This window comes from Anoplophora glabripennis, unplaced genomic scaffold (assembly GCF_000390285.2).
Source record: "Anoplophora glabripennis isolate ALB-LARVAE unplaced genomic scaffold, Agla_2.0 scaffold166, whole genome shotgun sequence".
In the NCBI taxonomy this organism is placed as follows: domain Eukaryota; kingdom Metazoa; phylum Arthropoda; class Insecta; order Coleoptera; family Cerambycidae; genus Anoplophora; species Anoplophora glabripennis.
Window position 1 is genome coordinate 211253 of NW_019416519.1, and position 18123 is coordinate 229375.

Genomic DNA, 18123 nt, shown 5'->3' on the forward strand with positions numbered 1-18123 from the left:
TTGTCCTCTGAAAGTTCACTTAAAATTTTGTTTAGCGTTGGTATTTCTTTTTTAAAATAAAATGAGTGTACTTTAGTCACTAAACACAAGTCGAATTTTACTCTACTGCACTAGCACGTCTTTGTATATTCAGCTCTAAAACTGGATTGATCTGTCACAATACACTGGCTCCTGCCCTATGTTGTATCCAGTAAAATATACTAATGTACACCCATTACCTGTTAGCATTAGTGTTACCCGATAATTACCTGAAATGAAATATTAGCACGCCCATGGCCGGTTCTTATCTCGGGGTTTTATTACTCTCTTTCATTTCCATACAGACTATAGGAATGGCAGGGTACTATTTTCTTCCATCTCCATAGTGAAGCTAATGCCCTGATGTATTCCATCGATGCGTTTCAGAAATCTTTCAATGTTATATGTATATGGGTCAACCTATAGCTGCTCCTTCAGTTTGTTCATAAAACTAGTGCCTAAAGGAGAAGGTTGAACTAGTGCATATTTCTGATAAGTCCACTAAATACTCATTCTTGTCTTCTTCAATGAGCCTTCGATGAAATTTTCCGAAGCTTCTTTTATCGCCACTTGTGAACAACAACGTCACGTCAAATCTCACTAGGAGATCATCTGAATCTAGTAGGACTTCCTTGGTCTTATCGATAAAATCTTCAGCTTTTTTGATGGCATTTCGTTTTTTCCAGTAGAGCTTTAATTTGATTGACACGTGACACGTATCCTGCAAGTGACCGAGTGACGATCTCATTGTACTCACTATTGATGCGTCGACCGGAAGTATGGTAATTTCTTCATTTTCCTTCAAATTTTTGACGGCTTAGTTTCTTTTCTCGGCAGATTTGGTTTCGGTGGTTTGGCAATTCATAATACTTGTACGAATGCAGCTGCTCTATTCCTTTTAGGCGAGTGTTTTTTCAATTTTGGAATAATGAATAGATCTTTGTAGGATCACAAATATTTTGAAAAATGTTGGTTTCATTTTATTGTTGTTTCAGTTTATAATTTTGCAATAATTATTACAAAGAGAAGTAGTTAACTTAAAGAGATAGTTAATTTCTCAGATTCACACAGTAAATTAAAAGAAGTGTCGCCGGATATAAGATGAAAGTAATCAAACTTAATTGAAGACTGCGGGATTGTTATAAATAATCAATCCATAATTGAACTGAAAGAACATCAAGAACGGCGCATAGGAATGTTACGTTTCAATTGTGGTTTTATTATATAGTTTCCAACCTCGATAAAAATCCAGAAATCACTAATAATAGACTTTCTATATGATTAGGGTCAATGTTATTAATTGACACTTGTAATTGCTTGCTTATTATTTATATAAACTCATTGTGGGAGGTATGGCCATATTTTCAGTATGCATTAAATGTCTGTAGTATTTAATATTATTATTAATTTTCGTCATTAATGTTAGAATTCAGCCTATACAACTTGTAGAAATAAATAGAAATAAATAAATAAGTAGAAAATTAATTTTTAAACTTTTTACACTGACATTTTACAGACATCATTTTTTCTTTCACATTACTTTTTGTATAAAAATTGATTTCTAAATTATTACCATATACAGAAACAAAAAAGATTTTCTTTATTGGAAAAATTACATCTTCCTTAAACAATTTATGTCCCCGATTTAATTTTAACCGCTTTATTGTAAATACCTATCATTCTCATCTAACATAGTAAAAGGATTTTAAAATAGCTATTCTACTCATATCAACTAACCGTGAAATAATATTAGATGAAGTAGATCTACTACAACTTTTTTGTAAAATAGTTATAGTATCTAACAAGATGTGCATGCTTGGATGTTTTTGCTAGAAATAATTTTAAATGAGTCATTTTAATTTATATTGACTAACTAACCGTAGAAAGCAATAATGCTTTCAGGCTGGCCTGGAAATATTTATAGTATGTGAATTAAGATGTAAACATTTAAGTATACATGTACTTGATAGTTGACAGTCTCAATTATTTAAACTTTAACAAAGATATTGAACAAAATTTGTTAACTAAACTAAAAATACCCAACATCTACCGTAGATCAGCTATATTCGTAGAGGGGTATTAGGCAGCCTCTCTGCGGGTTTGGTGGAGTGGAAGTACCTTGGTTTGGGTCAGTGTGAGAGGTTGATACAGGTCGGCGTTTGACCATTCGCTTATAATGAGGTTTTCCAGGTTTTCTCATTTCTGCACTGAATGGTTAGAGCTTATCAACGTTAGTCGTTCCTGGGCGCTCATGCGGCCTAAATAATAATAATAATAATATGCCGCCCCTCCCCCGCACAAGTCTCCGCGCGATTATATTATCTAGGAAATCCTATGATGCTTTTTAAAATTAGGTTGTGAATTTGCTTTATTTTATTTCAAAATAGAAAATAAGTAATTTATAAATTTCGAAAATTTTGAATTAAATATCAGGTTGATAACAGGTAAAGTAATTAGACATTGTACAAGTGTAACAAAATAGATACAGAAACTTTGTAATATATTTTGGATTAGAACTGTAAATATAATCGTAAAAATCAACCAAAGAGACACGAATGAATCGGTCGCATTTGAATTGAAAATAGTAATAAATTTGTTATAACATCAAACCGAATAAATACTTACAATTAATTGTAGAAAACGCAATGGATTTCAACAGGTGGTTCTGTGTGTGAAGATTTATTTCCTTGTCTTTTAAATACCTCTATAGTATTGAATATACTCTTTCATATATGAAGACTTATTAAAAGTAATAATTCATGTTTTTATGTTGCGATTTGCAATTATTTCCGGATATGATAAACGTTAGTAGCAAATAAATCATTGTCGTAGCAAGATCGCCAATCTGAATAATAATAATGAATTGTTTATCATCGATTGCAAATAGATACATACTTAATTCTTAGTTGTGTATGCGTATGTGATGCGAAATTATTAAACTAAAATAGCACAAAATATCTTATTTTTTCATAAGAAATATTTTTATGTACATCTAGTTTTCATTTAGAATCTCCCTGTATAAGACACTGAATTGAGTGATTTAAATTCATACATTTATTTTTCTGAAATAATATAAGAACAAAAATTATATTTTTATATTAAAAACACTGAAATTTATTGATACATATTGTATATTGTATAAAATATTGTGTCGAAAATAGTGTACAAATTAGATCATCTAACAATTTTGTAGATACTGCTCTTAATTTAATTAAAACAAGCCATCTTTTTTTGATATTTATTTTGTCAATGTGTCTACGGAACAAAATTTCAACAGTAGGTGAGTGTTGAACAAAAACAATTAAAATGCCCATGATCCATCAATCATTCTTAGATGTTTCAATATTTGACACCCACTTAGCAAGATTTGCTTCTATAAATGACATTATTAATACAGCTTCAATAAAAGCTAATTTGGATGTAAGGTACACGACGAAAACTATTAGAAATAGATACTATGTAGGTGCCAAGTGTCAGTGAGATTTAATTAATCAGTCATTAATTTTGCGAACCATTTGAGGTATACATTTTTCAAACCCAGTAAACCAATTCATAGCATTTAGGAATATCTGAAAACCTATAAATTGTGTTATATTTAATAAAATATCATACAGATTTTTAGAGTTGTTATGCCGTGGTCTGTGTACCTAATCGTTGCCAGTTACAGAATTAGCCTCAGCTGGGATCTTTGACCTGCCCTTGTTGTTTTCGGGCTAGGCTCCGTGGGGGCGGACAAGCTATTAGAATTTATGTCCGGCCTGATGTTCATTTCAGTTCTTATTCTTAAAAATTCTAATTTAATTTACTTGCAACATGACACGTTTCAATTAGGTATTAGATATAATTGTTTTAGGAAAAAAATATTTATTTTTTTAAGTTACTATATATTTGCTTTTTTATTTCTGTTATTAAAGGTTGGTTATTGTTGTTGTTCTAGGACAGAGATGAGCAGAGGCGATTAGAAATGATACATCGGAAAGAAGAGGACGACTTGTACAGAAAATTCCAAAGGCAAAGAGAAGAAGAAGAGAAACGAATTAGAGACGAAATTAGGGTAAGTTATACTATTCACTTTAATAGCGCCTTAACATTTGTATTCCAGAATTTATTTGAATTTACATAAAATTTTAGTCTAAACACAATAGTACAACGTAAATATAGATATTGTTAAAAGCAATTATAAATTTTTGGATACAATATATAATATACATACAGTGTGTTTGTAAATAAATTCAAAATTAAAATTTAAACACTCTGTATCTCGGAAACGACACATATTTCGACCTACGTTTATATGAACTTTTTTTCACAAAATAACTTTGGCAACCACCCCCTAAAATATTTCGCACTTATTTACAGACACCCTGTATACTGTTTTTTAGGGTATAATAACTTTCTCGTAAATATTAAACATAAAAAATATGTATTTGTATTGGTGTTATATCACTCATTCTTATACAGACTGTTACAAATTCGCTTCTCACTACAGGGATCTCGAAAACGGTAAGAGATACAAACTAGCTTAAATGGGGTCAAAATTGCGTAATCAGGGGACCAACATTATGCCTCTAAAAAATCAAGGCTAACATGATTAGTTTTCGAAATATTTGAAAAAAACCTGAAATTTTGGAAATCCATGTTTGTTTCATTTCAGCCTTGTTTGAGGTGATATTGAAAAAAGAAGAACACTTTCTCATGGTCACTTTTTGCTCTCTATCGAATGACATAATCAATTTTTATATGTAACGTTTCGTCTCTCCAGGACCATCATCATTATTTTTTAGAGGCATAATGTTGGTCCGCTGATTACGCAACTTTGCCCCCATTTAAGCTACTTCGTACCTCTTACCGTTTCTGAGATCCCTGTAGTGAGAAGCGAATTTGTAACAGCCTGTGTAAAAAATAATTTGTATATAAAAATAAAAGTTGCACTTTTTTACTACCTACCCTTTACACATAAGTTTGAACAAAACAGTACTATTTAAGTGATATATCAATTTTTATCTTTGTTTGTTATGGGTCACAGAATTCAATTACGAATGACCATATGTTGCAAATTACTCAGCTGTTTTATATGCATCATTTTCAACGATCGAGAAAGTCTGTGGGGTTGCATATCTAACCTTTATTCGAAACGGTTATTTTTTAAATAGTTGTGTTGTTGATTTGGGAATAGTGAAAGGTTCTTAGCTGTAACACTTTTGTGTTAAATCGTTCTATTTAAATATTTTCAATAACAAAAGTGAAGATATATTGAATCAAATTAATTAAGTAAATTTAATCCTTCCTTTTTTATCACCAATTTTCTTCATTATTATACAAAGTGTCCTTAAACTTATTGGCACAATTTTAGAAGGATGCTAAGCTAGTCAAAATAAAATGAAAACCTAAATACATTTTTTTCCTAATTGCTTCTGTTTTCGAGATACATGATGTGAAACAACTTCCACCAATGTAGACCTGGGAAACTTATATTTTGCAAAAACAATCTACCGCCAATACCATTAAAACAGTGTCGTGCAAACGGGGTTTCTCTAAAGGTTACTGTCACGTAATATATTTGAGATATTAAATTTGTACAAAATTTTATACCATTTTTCGATAACCCCTATCGAAAAAGTATTCTACTGGAATGCCAATAAAATTAACTATTTCCGAGATAATTGGGGTTAAACTAGATACACCACATTAAATGAATAAATATGGAAAACATATGCTACTAATTTTCTAGCTGAAAAAAAAACTTGAACTAACATTCATCTAAAATAAAAAACTTTTAGGAAGACAATTGTTCAAAGTGACCCATACCAGTATGCACGTAAGCACAAAGTCTAGTATTTTTAGGAAAAAAGTAGTTCTACTCAATCAATTAGTCGATTTGGATAGACATTCTCTAGCCTTTCTCCCAACTCATCAACGGTTTCTACCGGGATAGAATAAACCTTTTCTTTGATTTGTTCCCAGAACGTTAAATCCAAAGGATTCAAATCTGGGGATCATGTTGGCAAATATATTATCGAGTCCTCCCCGCATTTAATCCAGCCATTTGGAAAGTGGTTGGATAAGCATCGCCTTGTTAATCTACCCTGCTGTGCACATATCAAAAGCTTCAACTTTGTAGGTAGCGTATTCTGACGAAACACGTATTACTGTTTGGTGCGCATTTTGGGCTGGATGCATTTTCTTCGAAAATGTGGCTGATCAGGCAATAATAGTTAATTGTGCTCGCTATCGCGACATGATAATCCAGTCTTTTGTGCCTAAATTGCAAGATATTGATGTAGGCATGTGGTTTCAACAAGACGGTGCCACATGCAATACAGCCCGAGAAATAATTACTGCATGAGTCATTTCTTGGTCGTGTAATTTCCCGTTTTGGTGATCAGAATAACCGCCCAGATTATACGATTTAACGCCATTGAATTTTTTCTTTGGGTTTTTTTTATGTCTAAGGTTTAAGCCAATAATTCCACGACCACCCACGCATTAAAGGATAAAATGGAGCGCTGTATCAACGAAATTCAGCCGCATTTATGAAAATTTCGACGAAAGAGTGCGTATGTGCCAGAATAGCTGTGAAGGTCATTTACCCTGTATGGTATTATTGCTTTTCCATACATACATAACCCTATACTGTATAGTTTATGAATCGATAAACAAATTACAATTTTTAATTAAAAACCTGTTTTTTTATTAAAATTACTTTTTGCGTGAATTTTGGGGCACCATTTAATAATGCCTTATCATTTATTCCCAATCTTTTATCTGTTTTTCATTTGTCTCTCATTATTCTCTCCGCATGTATGTATGATAAATATTTCTCATCCAAATTGTATAATAGGTATAAATTTCCCAGAAAAAATGCAAGTACTAAAATGTTAATCATTGTACTATGAAATTATCATTATACCTTTTTCATTTTTTTTTGTCATTTTGTTCTTATACTAAACTTTATCTCTTTTATCATAACTGTGACACAATGACGTAAAGACTGTTTTGTCAGATTCAGGGATATAGTTACCGGTTGCATACTTCCGAAGGTCATCCATTAAAATGATATCAAAGTCTACGGAGTGCAGTACAGTTTCTTACTAATTATATGAAATTACGTACTATAATTAAAAATCTACTTATTCGAGTCCTTGGCCTTGATAATTAACGACGTTTTATAGACCATATCAACGATTTGCTTCAGAAAACAGTCGGAAACACCATTAGAATAACAATGGTGTGTCTTAAGATTAGAAAGTTATCCTGGAAGAATGAAACGTTTTATTCACTCGCCCAGTACTTGTATCGCACAATTACTATTTTGCACGCAATAGGGCCCAGAGTGACATTCAATTTTACGCCTCTTCAAAACCTTTAGATGTCGTGCTGCTTTTGAAGGCAATGTCTACTCTCGAGGAAATCAGAGAAGGCCTGGCCTGTTTCTTCTTTCCGTTTTCGTATTTCTTATTCAAATCGTTAAGGATTCGATTTCGAACAATTGTTGTATGTGGAAACGAGTAGAGATAGAATGTACACAAAAAAGTGGCCTATTCTCCGGATGAAACGCATGTCACCCTATTTATTTGGATACCCACATCTGAATCGCGAGAAATGTTCTATTCTATATTCTATTCTCCAGGTTTTTTTTATTAACAAAAACCTAATTAGAGCCAAAGGTCTATATTTTTGGGGTTTATTGTATTGCATATTTTGGTTATTTAAAGACTTAGCCAACCCTTGCATTCCTTTATTTTCGAATGAATACCAGAAAATAACCTCTAGAACTTAAAAATCAATTAAATTCTATATTCGGCGGATTCACGTCTCAAACTCGAACTATGGACTTGAGACCGAAGGACTGTGGGATTTACGCAGCTCATACAACAGATTAGTGATACCATATTATTATTTTAATTAACAATGAACCGAAATTTCCAAACCACGGATACTGTACCCAGTACGAACCACTCAACCAATAACTGTAACCCACAGTTATTGGTGGGTGCCAGAAACCAGATAATCCCTAAATATTCAAAACCTGACACGACTTAACATTCAGCGGGTTTCTTTGTGAATACGGTCTTGCAAAAAAGTCTACCACAATCATGGCATAGCTGAAATATCCGAAGTCACTTACGAATGAGTTGAGAAAATCGACTTGGTTATAATACTACAATCTAAAGGTTGCAGTAATCAATACAGTGGTTTAGTTATCCTTTTCCAGTAGTTACTGTTGTATATTAAAAAGATACTTAGGACGGAAGAAAAGAACTGAAAAAATCTATCTTTCGAAGATACAAGACAGTGGTACAAAACGGAAACGGTAGTAATTGCAGAAGCAACTTCCTTCAAAGGTTTCAAGTATTTAAATAAACTTTTTTCTGATGTTCACTTAAGACTGAACGATCGCAACGCTTGACTGAGTTTCTGAATACCCAAAACACAATGATCACCACAAATACGATGCGTAAACTCATTTCCAAAATAGAATTTATGTTTCCTGGATTAAAACCGACTATATATTCTAAAATACAATTGAGGTTTCTGAAATATTTTTAATATATATGTTATATACGAAAATTATCTAAGAATATTAAATATCAAGCAATATGACACCACAGATAACAACTTCCTCGAAACAAAGCAATCTCATGTAAAGCGCAAGCACAGCAGCAGATTCTAAGAATGCTTGTACTTGCGTTAGCATAAGAAAACCTATAAATATAACTAAAAAACTTAGTCAGTTCAGTTCACAGTAAAATCCAGTCGTTTTAAGTCTTTAACGCTGTAACTCATAATCTATTGTTAAACACTGAAAGTTGTAATCATAATTTAAGTGAAAAATAAAATTTTTTAAAAAGTAAAAAGTGATCTGAGTGATCTAAAATATATATATATTTTTTCTTTAAATATTTAATTCGAAATTGAAATTGAGCTTTCTGAAATAAATTATCGAAGATTGAGCAGTTTTAGAGATTTGACTTATTTTGCATTAAAATGAGAATCCACCACTGTTAAGGAAATCGAAAATATAAATAGTGCTTAACTTACATGATTTAATTATTATTATTACAAAATTAATTCATTTTATAAGGAAATTAAAACGATAAATAATCTTTCTAACTTTTTGGTTGAATATAATTCCTGAGTTGGTTGTCATGTCGTCGGCTTAAACTTCCTGAATATTAGAGACATACACCGTCTTCTCTTCAGAAGAAACTTCCGAGTTTCTTTTGACGAAGAGAGACGTACGTATTTATGTCTCTCAAAACATCAATATAGGTATTTAAACAGCAATCAGCCTGAAAATTATTCAAACATTGACAATTACCATGGAAGCCAATAAATCAAGTTTCTGGTTTTGGGTGAAATTGAAACTTTTAATAATAAATTTGTGAATTTCTCTATTACATCTTAAATTAAATCATTCTATGTTCTATAGGTACAAATGCTTAACTTTTTTTTCAAAATACAATAAATGAGTAGATATTGTCATTATTAAAAAATATACTAAAAAGTGTTTGTTTTTTAGGATGAATGGGAAAAGGAATTGGAAAGGTTGACAAATAGATTTGAAAGAGAGATGCAGATGAAAAGGAAAAGAGACGATCAAAATATTTTAACTTTAAGACATCAACAAGAAAGGGAAGACTTGGAGAAAAACATGACTTTAAGAAGGGATAAAAAGAAAGAATCGCTTACACGAAAAATGCTGGAGCATGAAAGGTGAGAAGTGTATACTTATACGATATAATATATAAGAAAATTTTGACCAATGATGTCAGGAAAAATTTAGCCCTTTCCATTGTTTCGCTTATAGGTGAGAGATGTGAAAAAATGCAAATATCTATACCTAAATACCGTATGAAAATTTTTCCAATTTTTTACTATCTGTTACTAAAACAAATGATCATGTCATTGTGATATACAAATAATTGGAATATTTGAATGGAACATTTCTTAGTAGCGATTTAACCGATTACGTCTCTAAGAATAAAGAGAATAAAGAGAGTTTAGCTAAAATAATATGTCATGAGCTTAATGTGTAAAAATTCATCATATTCTATATGACTGTAACCGTAATCCTCTACAGGAAAACCTCTATACAAATTTGTAGAAATATGCAGAGTATTACATTTATAGAAATTTAGGTATGTATATCTCTATCTCTGTCTCAATATCAACGTTGTAAGTAATATAATTTTTTTAAATGTTACTACAATTTTTACTGCACTTTTTTCTGTCTTGGAATTTAAAAGAACTAATTAGAGATGGTGAATTTCCTGCTACCACTCTGTATGTATATATGTCAGAAAGTAAACAAAAATATCTATAAAAATATATATAATTTGTTGGTGTAAAATATTTTTGTGTACCTATATGATTAAAATACAATTTACTCTAAAGGTACATATTTCAGAGTTGAGCATTATAATTATTTACAGAAAAATTAAGGCAGTTGTGCACTAAAGTATAAAAATTACTAGAACAATGTTTTGGTGGTACTGTTAGTATTGTTGAAGTTTTTTATTATTTTTTTTTACTTACAGAATAAAAGCAAATCATGCTGAAATCATCTTAACCCACCTGCTATTGTAGTTATGGTAACACAATTGATTAAACAATGAATTTTAAAAGTCATTATGCGTGTAAGCATTAAAAGAAACAATTATATATTTGTTGTCACTCCTTAAAGTTAAAAGCGAAATGAATTATTCTTAAATTTTTATTTGCGGTAATCTCAGAACCTACTTCAGTAATAAATCATCATTCGTTTCTAAATTAATTAGTAAATAAAATATATTTTCATTTTTTTTTTAAGAATTACACTTTTGCACACTTATTTTGATCTGCAATTAATATTTTTCCATTAAAAATAACTTATATACATACATTGTTACACACACAGGGAGATACACAAGTTTATTTTTTTTTAGTTTAGTCTTTATTAGTTTTTTAAAATACGTTTTTTACAGGGCAGCAACAGCTGCTTTAGTTGAAAAACAGAGTCATGAAATGTTGGAGTTAATTAATGAAAAAAGAAGTGAGTACATGCAAGCAGAGTCACTCTATTTGGACCACAACGATGGATACGTTGAGGAATTGCAACCGTATCCCAGTCATGCACCTGCACCAGCACCTCCTGCACTAAGCAAATTTCAGGTAGATATGCAGGATGTCAGGAATTGAATAGATCATACTTCCTTGGGTAAAAACAGATAGATTAAATTACTTTAGTACAATCTAGCTTCCTTAAAAAGTTAGGAGCCAAAAATATTTTTTTTATTCCATTTTTTTAAATATTTTAATGGAATTTTGGGAGATAGGTTTTTGAAGTAGACAAAGATAAACACATAGGTTTATTTTAGTTTATCAATTAATGTGACCTAATTGAAGGTATTTCAATTTAATTAAACTTTATCTTTCTACTAAATTTGTAGCTAGCTATATTATTTTTTTATTTGATGACTCTATCTCATTATACTCTGATATTTGAATAGAAGTAAGTAGTAAGTTAGCCTAAATCATAAAAAAATATTTATATATAAAAGATGTACTCACAAGATAGGCCGCACCTTAAGGAACCATAATGTTAATAGGTACCATCTACAACACCTGGTATATCCAGCATCCCATGTATGTGAAGAAAAGTATACATTGGATAAGTGGGAAGACATGTCAGTATGAAATTACAAGAGCACAACAGTCAATTGAAGAATAATGCAGAAAAATCAACAGTTGCGGAATACAGGGCAAATATATTACGATACATCTAATACCAGAATTCTAGCAAAAGAAAATTTTGGATAAGATTATACACAGAGGCTGCAGAAATTTAGAAGAATCAAAATAATTCCAATTGAGACGAAGGGTTAGAACTATTCGACAACGTGGCAACCAGCCCAAAAATGACAACTGTCACGGAGGCCTGCAAACCAAGTTGTTTCACGTATTGTACATTTTAGATGAAAAATAAGCTTATGTTCATTTGGGTAACCCAAAAGCCGCATTACCGAATTCTATTAAAATATCTAAAATAGTAACAAAAACAAACAACAAAAAATATCTTGGAGAATATTTTTAAGGACACAATGTACTAAGGGAACTTGATTTCAATCTTTTTATTTTTTCCTAAGGAAACTATTGAAGTATGGTCCATTCACTTCTCGACACTGAATATTAAATAAATAATAGTAAAGTTCAAAATGTTCATATCTAAATTAGTATATTTTTCAAATATGTGTTAATTTTTTTCCTTTTGTAGGTTTACAATGATCCTGTAGAGTTCACTAATGTTGATCAAATTGCTATATCAGTCGCTCAAGAAGATCAAAAATCTTTTACCGACTTGGTAAGACAACTTGTCGGCAGATGTGGGTCTGACATAGAAAAGGCAAGGCAAGTGATTTACTTTTTTTTTTATATATTATTAGTTTAAGTAATATGTGACATACAGGGTACTACATTATTCCACTGAGAAAATTCTACATGTGAACTTCTGACCAATAATAAGAAAAATGTTGGCATGTAAGTCAACATACCTCAATTTTAAAGCACAAATTAGAATAAAAATAAAACATAACATTTTGTCGTATAAATTAAGCATTTTAATATTTTTCTTATTTCTGGCCAGAAAACCACCACCTATACAATTTTATCATAGGAATACTGTAACACCCTAAAAAAAATACATTATATTGAGTATTACCTTCACTCTAAGTATTAGAATACTTAGAGCATAAATAAGTTCAGTATTTACATTTTTATGTTACAGAACAATATTTAGATGGATCACAGTAAAAAATCTAAATACGATGTCTTTCGATGACAACTTAAGAGGTGACACTCCTATGGGACTCCTAAGAGGGATCAAAAATGGCACTGAAAGTTATCACGTACTATTCAAGCGACTGTGCAGGTATAATAACGTTACAAATATTTAATTTGCACATTCTTTATAAAAAAATTATTAAAGGTTTATAAGAAATACAATTCTTTGCCTGCATTAATCCCTGTCTTTATCCAGTTATGCAGGTCTTCATTGTGTGGTGATCAAGGGTTACTCAAAATCAGCTGGATACCAACCAGGCGTAAGATTTGAAGACAACCGCTTTAGAAACTCATGGAATGCTGTATATGTCGCTGGAGCTTGGAGGTTTGTGCAGTGTAACTGGGGAGCTAGACACCTTGTTAATGCTAAAGATGTACCAAAAGTAGGAAATAAAACAAAGTCAGATAGCTTAAGGTAAAATTGTATTGCCGTATGTCAAAGTAGAAAAATTACATTTATATTTTTTAGATATGAGTATGATGATCACTACTTCTTGACAGATCCAAAGGAATTCATTTACGAATTCTTCCCGCTACAATCTGAATGGCAACTCTTAAAAAATCCTATTACGTTGCAGGAGTTTGAAGAGCTTCCATTTGTAAGGTCCTTATTCTTCCGCTATGGTCTCTATTTTTCAGACCCTAACACAAAAGCTGTTATGTTCACCGATTCAACAGGTAGATGTAATGTATTAAACATTGCCACTGGCGGCTAATGAAAATCAAATTGGTAATATTTTGATAATTAAGCATTTTTTGGGAAATAACTTTTATAGGCACATAGTGAATTGCCACAAAAAAATGATATATATATATAGAAATTTTTTCCTTTTGCAAATACTCTACAGCCCTAGAAATTATCCCATAAAAAATTGTGACCATATCATGTTTCATTATTAAAATATGACTACCTTAATTTTCAGCAACCGCAACTAATGGTTGCAGTTTGTATTTAACTTTATAACTGTACTTTTTTAATTTTCTAGGAGCTGCAACTGTTCGTATCGCTATGCCTGCTCATATGCAGGGGACTTTAATTTTTCACTATAACCTTAAATTCTATGACAGCGATGGAGACAGTTATGACGGAGTTTCTCTCAAAAGATTTGTGATGCAGGTAACTATAAAATGTATATGACTGCCAGTAGAGTATGTAACTCCTAACAGAAATGAACCTAGTTTGCTAATGTAAATATAAACATTTTCACAGGAAATATGCCACGACACAATATTACTACTAAATAGTTAAGAAAATATGTAAAAATGACACTACACTTGACAAAATTTAGAGTTCACTATGTACTTTTCTGGAATGAATTTTCTCTATCACTCAATAGGAATGTCCGGTAGTATCTACTAATCTCTCTGGAGCATATAAGGAAGATGAAATTAATACTAGGACTTCCTATAACGTTTATCCTAAAGTTTGTCCCAAAGAGATACTTAGAGATTTTGCATTTTAGGTTCTAACTTTGAAACCATCTTGCATATTTTGAATTACATTCCTTGATTTGATGTTAAAACCGATCTTTTATAACCAGAAGGTATCCAGAAATGGACCCGTCTCAAGACATTTTTACACAAATTTGACAGACGTTGCATCAACAGATGTCAGTTGCAGACGTCGAGAAATTTTGAAAAATCACTGGTCTTAAGAGGTTTCGACTGGTTTTTTTTGAAATGGGCATTTATATTTTTATAAATTGTTTCATGTATTTAGTCTGTTTTCCTATCAAATCCAAAAACCTTTCAAAGGATTGGTCTTAGCTTAAGAGAAATAAGGTCAAGATAAAAAATAAATATGCAGCGTCGGATTGGGAGAAAAAAGCGGCCCGGGAATTTTTCAAACTAGCGGCCCTAAAAAATTCTAAACTGACTTGGCTTGTCATAGTAAAACGTAAACGGGTTTTTCTAGAGTAGAGTTTTGAAATAGTCGTTATTTATAGTCCAAAGTTGAGAAGATTGAAAATTTTTAAATGTATTATTTATTTTATCCATCAATTAGTTTATGATTTCTTTTATTTTTTTCAGTGAATAATTTTACCTTGCATTCGACTACTTTTAAGCTCTTTACTCAGTAACTTTTTACTAGAGACTTTTCTAAATCCATCAAGTTTGAACCATAGAATACGATTTTGTATTCTATAATAAATAAGACATGAAAATATAAAAGCTGTAATCTAAGAACTTAATTCTAGAATAAACCACAATTATTTGTACGAAAATAAAACCAAGGAAAGCGTATTGTTAAATCATATGTATTAATCATTTCAGCAATTTCGATTAAAATACATCTGATAAATCTCAAAATAATATTATAGTAAATGCTTATTTCTAAAACTTGGATGTTTTGAAGTTAGTAAATCAATTACTGCGTCAATCATGATTTTGTTTAAAATATCTTTTTTAGAGTTCATAAGTATAAAGGTTTCTAATTTTTCTTGTGCGATGGAATTTTGCAACCAATTTTTGATAAATTTTAAAATACTAAACTATCACTGACAAGCCATCTGCGTAAAAGAAAGAGTTAGGAGATATTTGTATGCTAAACTAAGCGTTCGATAAGTGTCCGTCAGAAGATTATACTTGTTTAAAATTCTATAGCAGCACACAACACAGTCTGCAAGATTTTTTTTGTTTTTCTTTACTTTGATTGTCTTTAACATTCGAAGTAATTTCATCATCATCATCTATGTCACCATTCTGACTAACATACAAATAATGAACTTCCTTTATCCCAAAAGCATCTGTGATTTAACTTGCATGTCTCTTAAATATTGTTCCAAAAAAAAAACATAGATTAAAAAACGACTAAATTTTTGAATTTTTTTTTGCTTTCCATTCAAAAAAAGTTTCAAATTTTTGAAATATATCTAATTAAATGTTGGAGCAAGCGGCCCTTCGGGAGTTTTCCCTTTTTCCCTATGGCCAGTCCGGCGCTGCATTTATGTAATAAATAAAAAATTAAAAAAAGTAAATATTACTTCAACAAGCGTTCAAAATCAGCTCTCCATACATTTTTTTTATTCTACAAATGTGCTTCTGGTGCACATGAAATATTCCAGGATTGTTATGAATTTGATTACAGCTGTGTTATTCTCAGCAAAAGTTATTTTCTAATATCTGTGGGTGGTGAATAAATGAGTTATTTTGGATGACCTTACAAAAACATCTAACAGATTTATATCAGGTGACTTAGGTGTCCATAAAACAGGTTTGGTTCAATCTACCTACCTATCAAAATATTAAACACTAATAACTTTGTTAATAATTGATGTACTAATTAATAGATGCTTCAAATTAAATGGTGCGCAATTGTGCATGTAGCTGATTTAGAAAACTGGCTAATAAATGTTTTTTTTTAATGTTAATTTGTTTGTCTTAAGCTATTCGAAAGGTTTCTGGACTTGGTAAGTTAAAGTAAGTTAAGTTATCTGTAATATACAACACCAAAATTTTAGCAAAATATAAAAGATGGTTTTAAAGTTAGAACCCAAAATCTAAATCATTAGGTCTTCTTAAGGGCTCGAAATCTCCATTATAAGAAACATTGTAAAAAAAAATTATAGGGAGTAGCAGTGTTATTCTGATGTTTCCTGTATGTTCCCATAAGATTAGTAGATACTTTTTGGAGCTCAAACATGTACCACTTAGAACTTTCTATGTTTTCCAAAATGTATACAGGATGTTTTTCTAACACATTTTGCATTTTTTTTCCTTATCACAGTACAGACTGGATATACATATTATATTGTGATCATATACTCATATTGTATATATTTTTTTATATTTCCAGTATGTGAAATTGTTTGTTTAATGACAACCTAGGTGAATCCAATATCTTTTTTGCACTGACTAAGAAACCTATTAAAACAACATTTGTCATTGTTCTGTAGATTCATAGAAAAATAGTGTTTTCAGCACTGTATACCACATAGATTTTCAAATCCCACTAATTTTTATATAATACATAATTTGTTTACAAACATTACAAAATGGATTTCTTCCATTATTTATGTAATAATAACCCTCAGGATGGCTATCAAACAGTGTTGCCAGATTTTTTTTCGGGCAAAGCGGGATTTTGAAAATTTTTGAATAAAAAAGCGGGATTCTTTTGTCCAAAATCGGGACGTACTACGGGTTTGTATAATTGATGCCTAAAAAAAAAAGTCTCACTCTTATCTTAAAAAATAACGGTCTAAAAAAAAGGGACGTTAATAACAGATTTGGAGAAAACAATTCGAGAGCGGAAAAAGCGGGACATTTAAATTTGGGTTAAAAAGCGGGACGTCCCGCCAAAATCGGGACGTCTGGCAACGCTGCTATCAAACCACATTTGAAATAATTCCCATTTGTTTCTTTTCTCTTTTGGCATTTTAATTAGTAAATGAACTTCAGTAGAAGTCCTCAATTAATAGTAAATACAGAAATACAAAATGAAGCGACTAGTGAACAATTATCACTACAGTTTATATCACTTTTCTATTTCATTTGTAACCTAGCTTTTTACAACAGTATTTTTTTTATTTTTTTTAGTCCGTCGTTGGAAATATGGTAGCATTTAGAGTTCATGCACCATGTAGTGGAGCATTTTTATTGGATATTTTTGCAAATGCCGTCACTCCCAAAGAGTACCTTACCGGAGAACCTATGAAGTTCAAGAGTGTATGTAAATTTAAAATTTGCTGTGAAGACCTACAAACTGTAATGGTGCCTCTGCCTGACTGTGCCAGTGGCGAATGGGGCCCCACAAAAGCTACAAGACTATTCGGATTGGTGCCCATTACACATCAAGTAAGTAGAGAGTCTATAAGGTAGGCATCATGTGGGAAAACTTTTAGTAACCTATTTGCGAAATTGTTTTTTCTTAGAAAATAATGTCAAATTATGAACCCAAAGTAATCAAGTGATTTTTTTATGCCAAATTCGACATTAAAGCATAGCTTCAATGTTTTTGTTCATTCGGCTTGTCCTCTCGTCATCGTGCACACTGTCTTGGTCATCACAAAACCTCCTGAACCACAGGAACACAGTAGGACATGATACACTCCCCTCACCCTACGCCACTTGTAAGGGTTGATACATTCCTGTGTGTTTCACTGGAATTAAAACAGATCTTGACTGCTGTCCAATGTGTATTTCCCTGACAACTATCAAAAACTCGCTTCACGCAAAACGTTATAACTTCATGGTAGATACATGTATACTCATAAAATTTTGTTCTGTCACTCGTAAGGCTTCCCACTATGTAGTTCCGTTGACCGCACATTGACAGTGTCA

The 18123-nt window shown here is 31.3% G+C and overlaps 1 protein-coding gene across 1 annotated transcript in view; it reads left to right on the plus strand.

Annotated features, from left to right (window-relative positions):
- LOC108907030 (hillarin) overlaps positions 1-18123 on the plus strand; it is a 126063-nt gene that overhangs the window by 106423 nt on the left and 1517 nt on the right. The window contains exons 4-12 of the mRNA XM_018710538.1: positions 3956-4072; positions 9542-9735; positions 10986-11172; positions 12275-12408; positions 12785-12928; positions 13037-13255; positions 13310-13518; positions 13827-13957; positions 17380-17637. Coding sequence (XP_018566054.1) covers positions 3956-4072; positions 9542-9735; positions 10986-11172; positions 12275-12408; positions 12785-12928; positions 13037-13255; positions 13310-13518; positions 13827-13957; positions 17380-17637 — 1593 coding nt within the window. The remainder of the gene's footprint in view (positions 1-3955; positions 4073-9541; positions 9736-10985; positions 11173-12274; positions 12409-12784; positions 12929-13036; positions 13256-13309; positions 13519-13826; positions 13958-17379; positions 17638-18123) is intronic.